This window comes from Mustelus asterias, chromosome 12 (assembly GCF_964213995.1).
Source record: "Mustelus asterias chromosome 12, sMusAst1.hap1.1, whole genome shotgun sequence".
NCBI classification, from domain to species: domain Eukaryota; kingdom Metazoa; phylum Chordata; class Chondrichthyes; order Carcharhiniformes; family Triakidae; genus Mustelus; species Mustelus asterias.
Window position 1 is genome coordinate 82,718,457 of NC_135812.1, and position 14,370 is coordinate 82,732,826.

At 42.6% G+C, this 14,370-nt stretch overlaps 1 protein-coding gene across 3 annotated transcripts in view; it reads left to right on the plus strand.

Moving 5' to 3' along the window:
- Positions 1–14,370, plus strand: part of LOC144501630 (uncharacterized) — a 122,656-nt gene that overhangs the window by 74,636 nt on the left and 33,650 nt on the right. For all 3 annotated transcript variants that reach the window (XM_078225525.1, XM_078225526.1, XM_078225527.1), the window contains exon 2: positions 602–659. In XM_078225525.1, coding sequence (XP_078081651.1) covers positions 602–659 — 58 coding nt within the window. The remainder of the gene's footprint in view (positions 1–601; positions 660–14,370) is intronic.

A 14,370-nucleotide genomic window follows, 5' to 3' on the forward strand; every position in this document is an offset into this window, starting at 1 on the left:
AGTTTACCAACCTAGTCTGCCTTCCTAGGGATTAGAAATTTTGTCTTAAATGACAACAGCAAGTATCCCAGAACAGATGACTGGAAAATTCAGCTAGTCACTGTCCTTGAGGGAGTCCTTGAACTGAGGCTGGATTGCCAAATGAACTGAAGTCCCAAACCAAAAATATATTGCATGGGAGAAATTTATAGCAGTGTGACTTTTTTTTAGTGGCTACATTTCTTGAGGCAATTTTTGGTTTGAAACCACTTTGTTCAGCACACTTGAATTATGCTGTTGGAAAGGAATTTTTAATGCACGTTCAAGCCGAGCAATTAACTTGATGGCTGACCACTTTCTGCACCCTTTTTATCCATTTAGGTAAAATAGTTGCTTTTTCCTTTGAAAGAACAATATTCATTTTAATTGAGGATAATAAGTGGTTTATTGTTTGAGTACAGACAAAATCAAGTCATGAGTAAATTGTGACTACATTTTAATATTGCACTTCTCCTGTTTGGCATAGCTCCCATTGACATTACAATTTTAATTGAAACCATGCCAACATTTAGTTTAATGTAACTAACCATTTTAACTTTAAATTTCCTTTTGTTTTCTTCAGGAAGATGATGAAGCAGAGACAGAAAGTACTAAAAAATCCCTTTCTGACGAAGGCACTGGTAAGTTTTAGAAAACATTAAGTCTTTTTTTTTCCGTCCCTCCATTTTAATGCATCTTGAAAGGATCAAGTGTGGTTCATTTGGGTAATTTGGAGTTGAGGCTGTGTTTGTATTGACTGACTGGACAATTTTGTGAAGCGCACAAATGTTTGACTTAAGTAGACAGCCTTCTAAAAGACCAAGTAGCATGGCAATGCATGTCACCTAGAAGATTGGATGTGGAACATACTAAGGACTTTCAAGGTACAGAAATTTTCATTATCTGGTATTGTGAATCATGCCCTTGTTTGAACAAACTGGTACACAGGCAGATCATTTTGAGGCACTTTTATTTTTGAGTCATTTATTTCCCATCACTAGATTCAGTCCAGATTTTCTCATTTGGCTGGCGCATTTAAAAGCTAAATGCACAGTTGCTATGGACATGTCTGTTTTGTGCTTCTGTGATGTCTTTTGGGGAAATCTCTCAAATTCCATCTCAATGTTTTAATTTTAACTTTCTGTATGACTCCTTGTAACCTTTATTTTAGGAGCCTGTTGACTCATGGTATGTCATTCTCAAGGAACTTGCCCAATGTGTGTAATAATCTGCGAGTTGTCTGATCACTTTCCAAATGCATTAAGAAATCTGTTCACTGGTCCATTTGATACATTCTTGGGGTGGATCTAACTTCAGTCTTTCAAAGTAGATGCTCAAATTGATGTGAACAAAGTACAGCACAGGAACAGGCCCTTTGGCCCTCCAAGCCGGTGCCAGTGATTCCCTAACTGGTAAAAACCACCTGCCCTTATTGTATCCCTCTATTTCCTCCCTATTCATGCACTCATCCAGATGCCTAAGTTTTGCTAATGTGCCTGCTTCCACCACATCCTTTAGTAGCACTTTCCAGGCACCCACCACATCTCTCTCAAACCGCACCAAGCCTCAAGCTTGAACCTCTACCCCCTTGTATTTGACACATCCACTGTTGGAAACAGCCTCTGACTATCCACCCTGTCTACGCCCCTCATATCAAGTCACCCCTCGGCCTCTATCTTCCCAGTGGAAACAATTCTAAGCAACATCCTGGTGAACCACCTTTGTGCACTCAAGCTTCCACGTCCTTCTGATGTGATGACCAGAACTACACACAATACTCCATATGCGTCCTAACCAAGATTTTATATAGCTGCAATATGATTTCCCAACTCCTGTACTCAATGCCCTAGCTGATGAAGGCAATCATGCTTATGCTGCCTTAATCACCTTGGCCACTTGTGTTGCCACTTTTGGGGAACTGTGGGCCTGCACTACCAGATCCCTCTGTCAATGTTCTTAAGGGTTCCAACACTTGCAGTATAATTCATCCCTAAATTCGATCCTCCAAAATGCATCACCTCGCATTTGTCCACATTAAACTTCATCTGCCATTTGTGCCCAAGTTTCCTATCTATATCCTGTTGTATCCTCGCCACTTTCAGTAATTCTGCCAATCTGTCATCTGCAAAACTTGTGAATCAGACCACCCACATTTACCTCCTGATCATTTGTATGTACTACAGAGGTCCCAGCATTGATCCCTGCAGAACACCACTAGCTGCAGATCTCAGTTCTGAAAAACACCCTTCCATCACTATCTTCTATAACTAAGCCAGTTCTGAAACCATCTAGCAAGTGCACCCCAAATCCCACATGAGTTGAATGGCCAGAACAACCTCTATCTAATTTCCCCTACAATGACAATCATGTTTCTTTCAGCAGTTGGCATGATCTCTAAATTGATTCCAAGGTTTTCCTTTCCCTGGGGATTGTAAACTGTGGGTAAGTAGGTGCACATAGCTGCCTCACATCTGGCTATGGCTTAACTGTGCTGGAAACACTTGTCCCACTTGTCCTTCTGTTCATACAACTTGCATTTCACTAGCATCTTGTTTCAATGATTCATGGGCATAATGAGCCATTAGGAAGGCAGGCAACCCAAGTCTGGTAATCAAAGTTAGTTTTAAGGAGGTCAAATGGTGACAGCAAGTTCCAGAACTTGAAAACTAGGCAGCTGAAGGCAAGGCCCAAATGTTGGTGCAGGCACAGGGTGATGCAAAAATGAGACTTGTGCATTACCTGCATGTGGGCAGCAGAATAAACATCGGAATGTTAGTCTGGGAAGCAAAGCCAGTTCAGCAATAGTCTGGGCCTCAAACTACTTGTCGTCTTTTATTAATGACTTGGATGAATAGCCAAATCTACTGACAATACAAAGATGGATATGAAAACTGGTTGCAAGGAACCACAGCCTACAAAGAAATTGAGGTTAGTGAGTGGGCAAAAAGGTGGCAGGAAGAATGGCAAAGCTGAATACTAAATGGAGAGACTGCAGAATGCTTGGAGCTGGGTGACCTTAGCATGTAGGTACAGTAATGAAGGCAAATGGAAGTTGGCCTTTATTTCAAGGTGGAGCCATCAGATATATTCAAGGCGGAGTTGCATTTGATTCAAGAGAGTCCAGGTTTGGGAGGGCAGGCAGGAAAATGGAATTAAGTCCACATCCGATCTGCTATAATCTTGCTGACTGGCACAAGTCGGTATCATGAATACACTCCACTTGCATTGATGAGTGCAGACAACACTAGAAGATCAATACTATCCACAGGACAAAGCTTGCTTGATTACCCCTTGCATAAAAATTCAATCTCTTCACCAACTAACAATGGTAGCTGTGTTCAAGATGCACTGGAGAAATTCACTAAGGTTTCTTGAGCAGCACCTTTCAATCCCACAACCCCCTCCTGTCTCAAAGGGCAAGAGCAGCAGATACTTGGAGCACTGTGACCTGGAAGTTCCCCCTCCAAGTCACTCTTATCAGAAATATCACAGTTCCTTCACTGCCATTAGGACTAAATCCTGGAACTCCTCTCTAACAGCACTGTGGGTGTACCTATACCTCAGTGACTGCAGCAGTTCAAGAAGGCAGCTCACCACCTCGAGGGCCGTTAGGGCTGGACAATAAATGCACATCCTGTAGAATGAACCAAAACACCTGTTATTTTAAGTCTAGATGGGCAATGAGGTTGTTAACTGGGCTGGGATTAAAGAAAAATGCCATGTTCTTGAACCAACTGGTTCAAACACTGGTATTAGCCAGATGGAGATCAGAATTGATGCCTATGAATTAGAGGTTTTTAAGTGGGAATGTTTCTGCTGTTTCACCATGGCCTGACTAGCCACATGACCAATTAGTGGATGTGTTGTAAGAGAGCGAGGTGGAGCTCAGTTGATTGGTGTTCATGTGGAAATTTCCCACTTTCTGGATCATGTAACCAAGGCAGCACATATACTTTCTTGTCATTCAAGAGATGTGGGCTTTGCTGGCTAGGCCTGCATTCATTTCTCATCTCTAGTTGCCCTTGAAGGTGGTGGTGACCTGCTGCCTTGAACCACTGAAGTCATTGCCATGCATATACTTGTACCACAATGTAATTCCAAGTCAGGATGATGAGTGGTTTGGAGGGGAATTTTTAGGTGGTATTTCCATGTTTGCTTTCCTTGTCCTTCAAACAGCAGTTGAGTTTGGAAGGTGCTGTCAAAGGAACCTTAGTGAGTTCCTGTCGTGCCTCTTGTAGATGGTGTACACTGCAGCTATCATGGTGTGGAGGGAGTGGATGGTGTGTCAATAAAGCAGGCTGTTTTTTTTGTCCTGGATGGTGTCAAGCTTGAATATTGTTCAAACTGTATGCTTTTATATTCTAACTTGTGCCTTGTGGGTGGCCAGGCTTTGAGTAGTCAAGTTACTGCCACAGGATTCCTAACCTCTGACCAGCTGTTGTAGCCATGGTACTTGCATGGCTAGCCCAGTTCAGTTTCTGGTCAACTATATTTTTTTGTATTCATTTGTGGGGCATGCATCACTGGCTAGTCAGCATTTATTGCCCATCCCTAGGTTGCCCTTGGAGGGCAGTTGAGAGTCGACCACATTGCTGTGGCCCTGGAATCTCAGGCCAGACAACACAAGGATGGCAGATTTCCTTCCCTCCAGGGTCATTAGTGAACCAGATGGGTTTTTCTGACTATCAACTATGACTTTATGATCATCAGTTAATTTCTAATTCCAGATTTTTCTGAATTCAAATTCCACCATTTGTCATGGTGGGATTCGAACCCAGATCCCCATAACATTAGCTGATTCTAAATAGCCTGGCAATAAAACCACTAGTAAGAAGTCTCACAACACCAGGTTAAAGTCCAACAGGTTCATTTGGTAGCAAATACCATAAGCTTTCGGAGCTTGCTGCTCCTTTGTCAGATGGAGTGGTCTCTGTTCTCCAACAGTGCACAGACACAGAAATCAAGTTACAATCTCCACATCAATAAAACCACTAGGCCATCGTCTCCCCAGTTGGCTAGGAGCGAGGCAAATTTTGGAGCACATGTCTTCAGGACTAGTGCGGAATGTTGTCGGGGCCCATAGCCTTTGCAGTATCCAGTACCTTCAGCTTTTTCTTGTGCAGAGTGAATCAAAATTGCTGAAGACTGGCATCTGTGATGCCGTGGCCTCTGCAGGAGGCAGAGATGGATCATCCACTTGTCTTCTAGCTGAAAACTCGAGCAAATACTTCCACTTATAGATGGTATGAATCCTTGGGAGACCTCGTTAGTAACTACAGGGGTATGGAGGTGTGGGAGTGGCAATTGGTTTGTTGCTTGTTTGAGAGCCAGCATAGACTGGCTGAATGGCCTCTTGTTCTGTAACTATTGTGATTCTAACAGGAGTTGAGAAGCCAAACCAAGAACAGAACCAGGCAAAAGTAATTCTGTCAGCTGTATAAGGATTGTGTGGTGCAAGAGTGTCAGACTGTAGTCGTGGGTAGCACTGCTGCCTCACAGGGCCAGGGACCTGGTTCAATTCCCATCATGGAGTCTGCATGTTCTGTCTGTAGGTTTCCCCTGGGTGCTCTAGTTTCCTCCCACTGTCCAAATAGGTGTATTGGCCATGTTAAATTCTCCCTCTGTGTACCTGAACAGGCACCAGAGTGTGGTGACTAGGGAATTTTCACTAACTTTATTGCAGTGTTAATGAAAGCCTACTTGTGACAAAAATTACTTTGTCCATTACGAATTGAACAAGGCAGCATTTGAGTAGCTTGCAATGCCTTTGTACTGTTTTCCTGGAGTATGTCTTGTCTCAGGATAACATTACATACCCAATGTGCTGTGGAATCCCTCAACCTTTTGGGGTAGCCGTGCTATTTTGTTCTGGAACTTTCCCACTGCCACCCCCATGCTCTAAACCTCATACCTTGTCAGTTTCACTTGGCCCTCCACCAGAGCTGGACTGCATTGGGGCCTGTAGTTTTTCAGTGCAAGCTCCAAGTAGCTCTGGCATTTGAAGTTTTATCACCATTTACGAGCAGACAGATGGCCATGGCCCAATAATGAATGTTTTAAAGCAGCTGTAACTTCGATTCAACTGCCCTGCTCCACTCCAAACTAAACTGATAGGAATCATTTCCATTGGCTGTCAGTGTTGAAAATGAAAAGCCATGCAAAATAAGTAAGACATGCCTTCAAATTTTGCTTTCCCCTCAACCCTTTGATCCTGCTCTCAAACCTCCCATGAGATACTTGTTGAAGATCAGGAATCAAATGAGATCTGTACTGGTTTCATACATAACTGATCTTTAGTAATTTATCCTCTTCTCATTATGCCTCATCTCTAATCTTGATCTCCATGCATAGCAATCTCCAGCCTTCAACATTAAATAACACTGTACTCTTCCCCGGGTGACTGTCTGTAAAACATGCCTTGTCTGCAATGCCTCTTTAATTATTTCCTAACATGATTAAGTAACTTGATGCCATTCTGGCCCACTTTTACAAAATTGTTTCTCCTCTCTGCCCAATGCAAAGTAATTGCATTACATCCTTGATTTGTATAATTTTTTTATGACAGGATATGCAAAGGATGTTCTAAAACCTGTATCAAATAAATTGACCTGATTTTCTACTTGATTCTAGCATGCATTAGACTGAAGTGCATTTTCTGGTTAAATTCCCTTGTCCCAATATAAGAGGGGTTCATAGTTACAGAATCCTTACAGTGCAGAAGGAGGCTATTCGACCCATCGAGTCTGCACTAACCACAATCCCACCCAGGCCCGATTCCCACAACCCCAAATATTTGCCCTGCAAATCCCCTGGCACTTGGTCAATTTAGCATGGCCAATCAACCTAACTGTACATCTTTGGACTATGGGAGGAAACCAGAGCGCACAGAGGAAACCCACAGACAGTGACCCAAGGCTGGAATTGAACCTGGGTCCCTGGTGTTTTTTAGTGCTGCTAAATTTGAGACCAGTGGTGAGTTTATTGACAACATCTAGGTTTCTTTTATTTCAATAACTGTTTTTCTTTGGTCACATTGTACTTGGCAAGATGAATCTTAATCTGGATCTTTACTGGAGTGTTTCTTCTTTGCACTCTCCAAACTGCTGTTTGGAATTGTTCAAGTGGGACTAGGGCACCATTTGCCCAATTCTACCACATTGTTCACTGGAATGCTGGTTTTGGCATTCTCACCTTGTCCATAATTGGATATCATTTTGTCACCAACTGCCCTGCTATCCCTTTTCCTGCAATTGAAGCTGGGCCTCGCTGCATTAACTGGTCGCTATATTCAAAAGTAGTCCAATGGGTGGCATGGTGGCACAGTGGTTAGCACTGCTGCCTCCCCACTCCAGGGACCTGGGTTCGATTCCTGGCTTGGGTCACTGTCTATGCAAAGTTTGCACATTCTCCAGCGTCTGTGTGGGTTTCCTCCCACAGTCCAAAGATGTGCAGGTTAGGTTGGTTGGCCATGCAAAACTGTCCCTTGGTGTCCTGGGATGTGTAGGTTAGAGGGATTAGTGGGGTTGATGGGATAGGGCCTGGGGTGGGATTCAGTGCAAAATTGACGGGCCAAATGGCCTGCACTGTAGGGTTTCAACGAAATGTAGCAATACTTTCATTGTGGAAGTGTATTGTATATTGTCCAGTTGCCACAAGTAGAATTTGTCTTTATCATCTGATCAAGTGGTTTTTGTGGTTCTCCCAATTTAAATTATCCCAGCAGCACTTTTTTTTTTAACTTGAGGTTAGTTATTTTCCCACACTTGCCCTGGAGGTTATGATTGTGGATGAAGTAAAAAGCAAGTTAGTTATTTCGGTCTTTGCAGCAGACCTGTAGGTTCTTGGGTGAATTAGCCCTTTGGTGGGAGTGAAGGCCTCCAGTAGAGGATTCTCAGTAACCCATGAAGGCTCCTGTGTACACTTGTGAAGATAAGTGGTTGTGACGGAATATCTTACTGTAGTCAAATATTTGTTTTAAAAAATGTTAAATAATTGGCAGCACTGTTCATTTTAAAAGTAAGTTATGATCATTTGAGCCAGGGTTCCATTTTGGGACTTAGCTGCCCAGTCATGTAACAAACAGATTGCTTTTTTGTGAGATTAGGCAGAACATTCCACGTTATGAAATGTAATAGATCAATTCACAATCTTAAACTAAAAGCCTGTTGTGCTTGTGCTGGCACTTTGTAAAAAGCTGTCCACTTTCTTCCCACAGCTTACATCCCCACCCTCTGCCCCGGATCAGTCAATGCTGTTCTGATACACACCCAATTGTCTTTTGAAAAATTCTGTCACCCTTTTGGGTTGTTCTTTTCCCCTGAAGATGTTCACCCTCGTCCCTTGTCTGTGAGCTATGATTTCCCAGTTACTGCTCTGTCAGAAAACACTCTCCTCGTGCTCTATTGCCCCCTCTGACCTCTTGTTCCAAGTAAAGTCTCATCTTGTGCAATCATATTTTTGGCTCTTGTTCTGGTGAACATCAGTGTTGTCTCCTTCATGTGTGGTGCCTGGAATTGTGCACCTTGAGTTGAGGCCTAACCAATTAGTCTTTTTTCCAAGGGTTTCCCATGGCTTCCTTTTTTAGTCGGTGCTCCTCTTTTATGAAACCAAGTATTCTGTACACTTTTCAATTCCCTTGACTTGCCCTACCATTTTTTTTGGATATGTGAATATGCACTCCCATCCCTCGCATCTATCTGCCATTACATCCCTTTAAAATGGTGCTGTGTAGATTGAGAGAGGAACACTGGGTGCAACTCAATGTCATTGCATTTATCTGCATTAAATTGCATCTGCCATGTTCCTGCCCACATCAGTCTATGGCTTTCTGTAGACTGCTGCTCTTGATATTTAATAAACTGCAAATGATGTAAACTTTGAAATTGCATTCCCAAGTCAGTAATGGCTTTGTATACAGAACCTCCATGTGCTTCAGTCAAAAACATTTGCCCACAGCTGTTTTGACTTTTGATCCCTTTAGCCAATTATTGATGCTCTGTTTATATAGACTTTCAGGTCTGTATAGTTACATACTTGACATATATTGCTCTAAATCAAATCTTTCTTCAAAGAATACAATCTGCTTCATCAAGCATGTGCCTTTAACAAATCCATGCTGACTGCCACTTGTTAACCCAGGCTCCTCCAGTGAATAACTTTATCCGTGATGGTTTCTAAGAGTTTTTCCACCACTGATATTAGATGGATTGTAATATTTGCAGTCCTAGTCCCAATGGCATCACTCCTGTGTTGGAATTTCTGGCTCCACCCTAGCTTTCCCAGTAACCTAAGACTCATCCCATCTGGACAGGGACACGTTGGCCTAATCAACATTCTGATTTCCTCCTACCCAAATCTCTACTCTTCACCCTGTTGTCAGCATCCCCTATTGTTTAGACTAATACAGAATGTTTCATTAGTAGACTCTCAGAAGGAGGGTGTGATACTGTGCTTTTAAGAAATGTATTGTTCCTGTTCCTTCGCAGGATGTTTCGAGCATGTCTTGGAATTTGTCAGCACTAATGTCAGTAACTGGTGTCCTCCTAATTGTTACTGAAGCAATATAATGGACACCATTAGTCCAGGTTAAAAATGGTGTCCTAGGGTTTTGTGATCCTTTTGGAATTGCTGGGTGGAGCATGATGGACTTTGGTTAAAAAAGCTGTCCCCAGGCATCTGACCTGTCAGTCTTTTTTAGTTTCACTTTTCAGTAGTAGGTGGAGGGCAGCAACAAAACTTTCCCCCTCTCTGGTTGGAAATCCTGCTGAGTGTTGCTGTTAGAAGCTGCTGGAAGCAGGCACTTTTCTTTTCTCTTCAGAGGCTTTTTGGAAAGTGCCAAGATTGGGAAGCCTCAGAGGACCAATGCACAGCTGGTGTTTAAAGTGGAAAACCCAGCATCACGAGTTTACTTTTTGTGCTAGGTCTAGGAAGGGATGTATGTTTGTGAGATGTTTGACTTGAAGCATCATAGATAGCTAGCTGTTAAGTTTGTACTGTATGTTTCTTCAGTAGAAGCTGAGATAAATCTTTTAACTGTTAAATTTTTTGTTAGCTTCCTAGTGGGTCACTTGAATCATACCTGGAGTGAGACACCTTGATTTGATTTATTGTCACATCTATTGAGTGAAAAGGATTGTTTCTTGCGCACTATACAGACAAAACATCCTGTTCAGAGAAAAGGAGTGCAGAATGTAGTGTTACAGTCACAGCTAGGGTGTAGAGAAAGATGAACTTAATGCAAGGTAAGTCCATTTAAAAGTCTGACAGCAGCAGGGAAGAAGCTTTTCTTGAGTCGGTTGGTACTTGACCTCAGACTTATATTTTTCCCAAAGGAAAAAGGTGCCAAATCCCTAAAATTGCATTAAAACATTGTTAGAGTTTAAGAATTAGAATGAAGTTTTAGAAGCATGGAACAAGAGTAGAAGATAGAATTAGAAGGTATTTCCTGGCACAGCTTGCAAGAAGTTGCCTCGCTCCAATGCCAACTTCAAATTGGAATATGCTCACCCTAATGCCAAAATCAAATGTGAAAACTTAGGGTCTAGGCTACCTTCATAAAACACCTTGTAGTTTCTGGCTGGGTCATAAGGACATTTGTCCCATCAAGTCTGCATTGACACTCTAACAGAGCTTCTTAGCGAAGCCCACCCTTTCCCTGTAATCCCATGCATTCCCTCCCTGTAGCCTACATATCTTGGGATACTGGGACAATTTAACATGGCTAAGCCACCTAACTTGCGCATAAGGGTGGCACGGTAGCACAGTGGTTAGCATTGCTGCTTCACAGCTCCAGGGACCTGGGTTCGATTCCCGGCTTGGGTCACTATCTGTGTGGAGTTTGCACATTCTCCTCGTGTCTGCGTGGGTTTCCTCCGGGTGCTCCGGTTTCCTCCCACAGTCCAAAGATCTGCGGGTTAGGTTGATTGGCCATGCTAAAAAATTGCCCCTTGGTGTCCTGGGATGTGTAGATTAGTGGGCAAAATATGTAGGGATATGGGGGTAGGGCCTGGGTGGGATTGTGGTCGGTGCAGACTTGATGGGCCAAATGGCCTCTTTCTGTACTGTAGGGTTTCTATGATTCTTCTATGATCTTTGAACTCTGAGGAACCGGAGCATCCAGAGGAAACCCATGCAGACAGAGGACATGCAGACTGTCTCAGACAGTCACTACGTCTGGGAATTTGAACTCGTGTCCCTGGCATGGAGGCAGCAATGCTGCCCATTCAGTAGCTTGGATTTCTGTTTCTTTGGTCCTATATTCTGCCATTCTTTCCTACTTTTTAAATGTTGCCTACTAATCTTTTCTCAGCCTTGTAACATTTTTTAAAAAAAATTTCTCCCCCCAGCCTCTTCTGTATCTGACATTTAAACATGACCTTTTTTCTATTTAGCTTTGGGTATCCTGTCTTTCCTCTTTATGGAAAACTGCTCAGTTTGTAACCAAACCAAACTGTCCCTATCTTGAAGCTCCACTGTTGCCCATTTTCCTGGCATATCTTCATTTCCATTTATAGGCTGAAATCTCCCATTCTTAATCGTGGCTGGAATTTTCAGTGAATGGGGTTTTGGCTGGAATGCCACTGTTCTCACTTTCAATGGGTTCTGCCACAGAAGAGACTGGAGAATCCTGCCCAATTTGTGAAAAATCCTGGCTCGGATCACTAAATTGGCTTTTAGTTGTTTTCCCTTTCTGACCCTCTGTATAACTTTTAACCCATTATTTTATTCTGTTTATTATTTTTCACAAACTTTCCTATTTGACTTTTTCCCAGAACAAAATTTGGCACTGTTTCCTTTCTCCTTGGGCCTGGATTAAAAAGTTCTCCTGTACACTTTTTAGAAATGTTCTCCCAGTCTATAATTAGTTACTGTACTAGTTGATGCTTGACAATTAATTCAGTATCTTTAACTGTTTATTACTGTATCATAGGATATGAAAGCAACGTTCTGAATGTTCGAGTAGTACTATTACTGAATTGAGTAAAGCTTTGCTGCAAGTGTACACTTGGAGTTCAACAAATTTGTCTTGCCTGTAGTTTCTGTAACTGGAATAAACCTTTCCTGCAGTATTTCTGATTACTCTTGCATGTGCCTGAGGGGACAGGACTAGCAATTTCACTGACTATAGAAATTCATATAACACCCACTATATTATAGGAAAGAGGCTTGGTGTGAAGTTATCCAAATTTGGAGCTCAAATGTGGTGCAAATCCTGCTGCTCACGATCAGTAATCCACCAGGGGGATGGTGTTTATAATGAATAGATATACTTTAAAATCAATGAAATTACAATGCTTTCTTGCTGCCTCAGTGTCTCATTCCAGTTTTAGATATGGATTTCCCAAGTGGAGGAAGCCATTTTGTCTCCTTTTTTTGTGTTTTGGGAGGCTGAGCTCCCTTGATGTATCCAGAGGGAGAAATTCCCTAATGGCGTGGATCCCCCTCCATCTCTTTCTCCTTTTGAGGTCTTTCAGTGGAGTGTTTTTGTTAACAGATGGTGGGGCAAGTCTTTCTCTCTCACCTCTCTCTCTCTCTCTCTCTCTCTTTCCTCTCTTTCTCCCCCCCCCCCCCCCCAACTTGCGTTCTGTTGCAAACAACCAAGGTGCATGTTTTAAAGGGACTTTTAAAACTCTAGTCACTTTAAAGGATAGACACCAGTTTAAATCCAAAGACAAACTTTAATTCACACCATCTGGACTGTAAACTTGATGGAAAAATCTACACTACCTCCATTTGTTATACAAATGACCCATGCACTTGTGTTTGAATGCATCTTCAAGGTATGTGTTGCAGGCCTCTGTGGCTTATTGATGATGGACCTTTTTCCTATGAGGCTTTAGCTGAGCTTGTGTATAGAGGGGTCTTGCAGATGAAGACAAATTCCCTCCGCCCACTGCCTGGGAAGACTGTTTGGTATTGAATATGGTTCTGGTGCTTGTCCTGTTGGGTCTCCAGACTGGCTTTTCTCTGGCCTGTTCCTGGAGTAATGTTGCCATTAATGTGACCACATGATCCATGCATATATAATATTGGGAGCCATTGCTACACAATGGACATGAATGGCCATTCTCTCACGTTTGTGATAAACTGGTTTCTCATTGAGGTTGAGCTTGCAGGTAATGTCTGTGGCAGGGGGCTGTTGAATATGACTTTTGGAATATCCAGATGAATGGAGCTGTCAATTCATAAGTGGTTTCATACCCAGAATGCATTTTCAAGGGCAGGATACACTATCTGCGACATTTACATTTTAATGACGTTCTGGAGAGATGGATTAGTTGTGGAAATGGAGGCCATCTGATTCACTGGACTTCATCTTGGGTCGGTAAATTGTCCATGTAATTTGGTTAAAAGCAAAAATGTCCATGTCATCTTGCAGTTGAAAGGGTTAAAAGTTTAAATCTCATAAGCTACTAAACTCAGTCACAGGGAAACCCAGGTCTCAATTCAAGCAAACACATAAGAGTGAAGGGTCACTTGGAGGGGACAAAAGTCCAAAATCAGCTGGCAAATTGTCCTCCAACACTTGTGGGCATCAGCATGACCGGAAGACTAGCTAAAATAGCAGATTGAAGTTGTCACTACTTTGAGCATGTCACCTTTGCTTTTCTGCTTGATCTTGCTGAGCTATTGGGGATCCTTCTGCCAGCCATCTCAAAGATATTTAACATGCAGCAAACAAATGCACTTCAGAAGGAAAAACAGAAAAATGCTGGAAAATCTCAACAGATCTGACTGCATCAGTCAGAGCTCTGAAAGGTCATTCAGACTCTACATTGGCTGTATTCTCTCCTTGGATGCTGTCAGACCTGAGATTTTCCAGCATTCTTGTTTCAGATACCAGCATCTGGAGTATTTTGCCTTTATCACTTTGTAAGGGATGCCTCAATATAACGCGTCTTTACTGATGGCTGAAAGTGCTGCATGAGTGTTTTTGGCATTGACCAGTAGCTAGGCAACAGATGCCATTGTTAGGCTGCATGCAAGTCATGTAGTCACTAGTGACAATGTCATGGAGCACTGGGATGGAGGGGGGGGGGAGCTGGAGCATAGCCCCATTCCACTTTATTCTTCACTCTGAAACCATTGGCAGTGGAACCATTGAGCTGTGCAATGCATGTTGTCATGAATGTGATTGAGGAACCTTGGTGATGACCAACTTTCATCATCTTGCAGAGTTGTGCTCGACTGGCTGTGTCAATGCCTTGGTGAGATCTACACAAGGTACGGGTATACCCAGAAGTGCAGTATGGTTCTGGTGCTGGCAGATTGACTATCAACATTATATTCTCTGCATCTCCGTTATGAGAAGTGTTGGGAATCCTAGGCCCAATAATTTTAGATACAAATGTC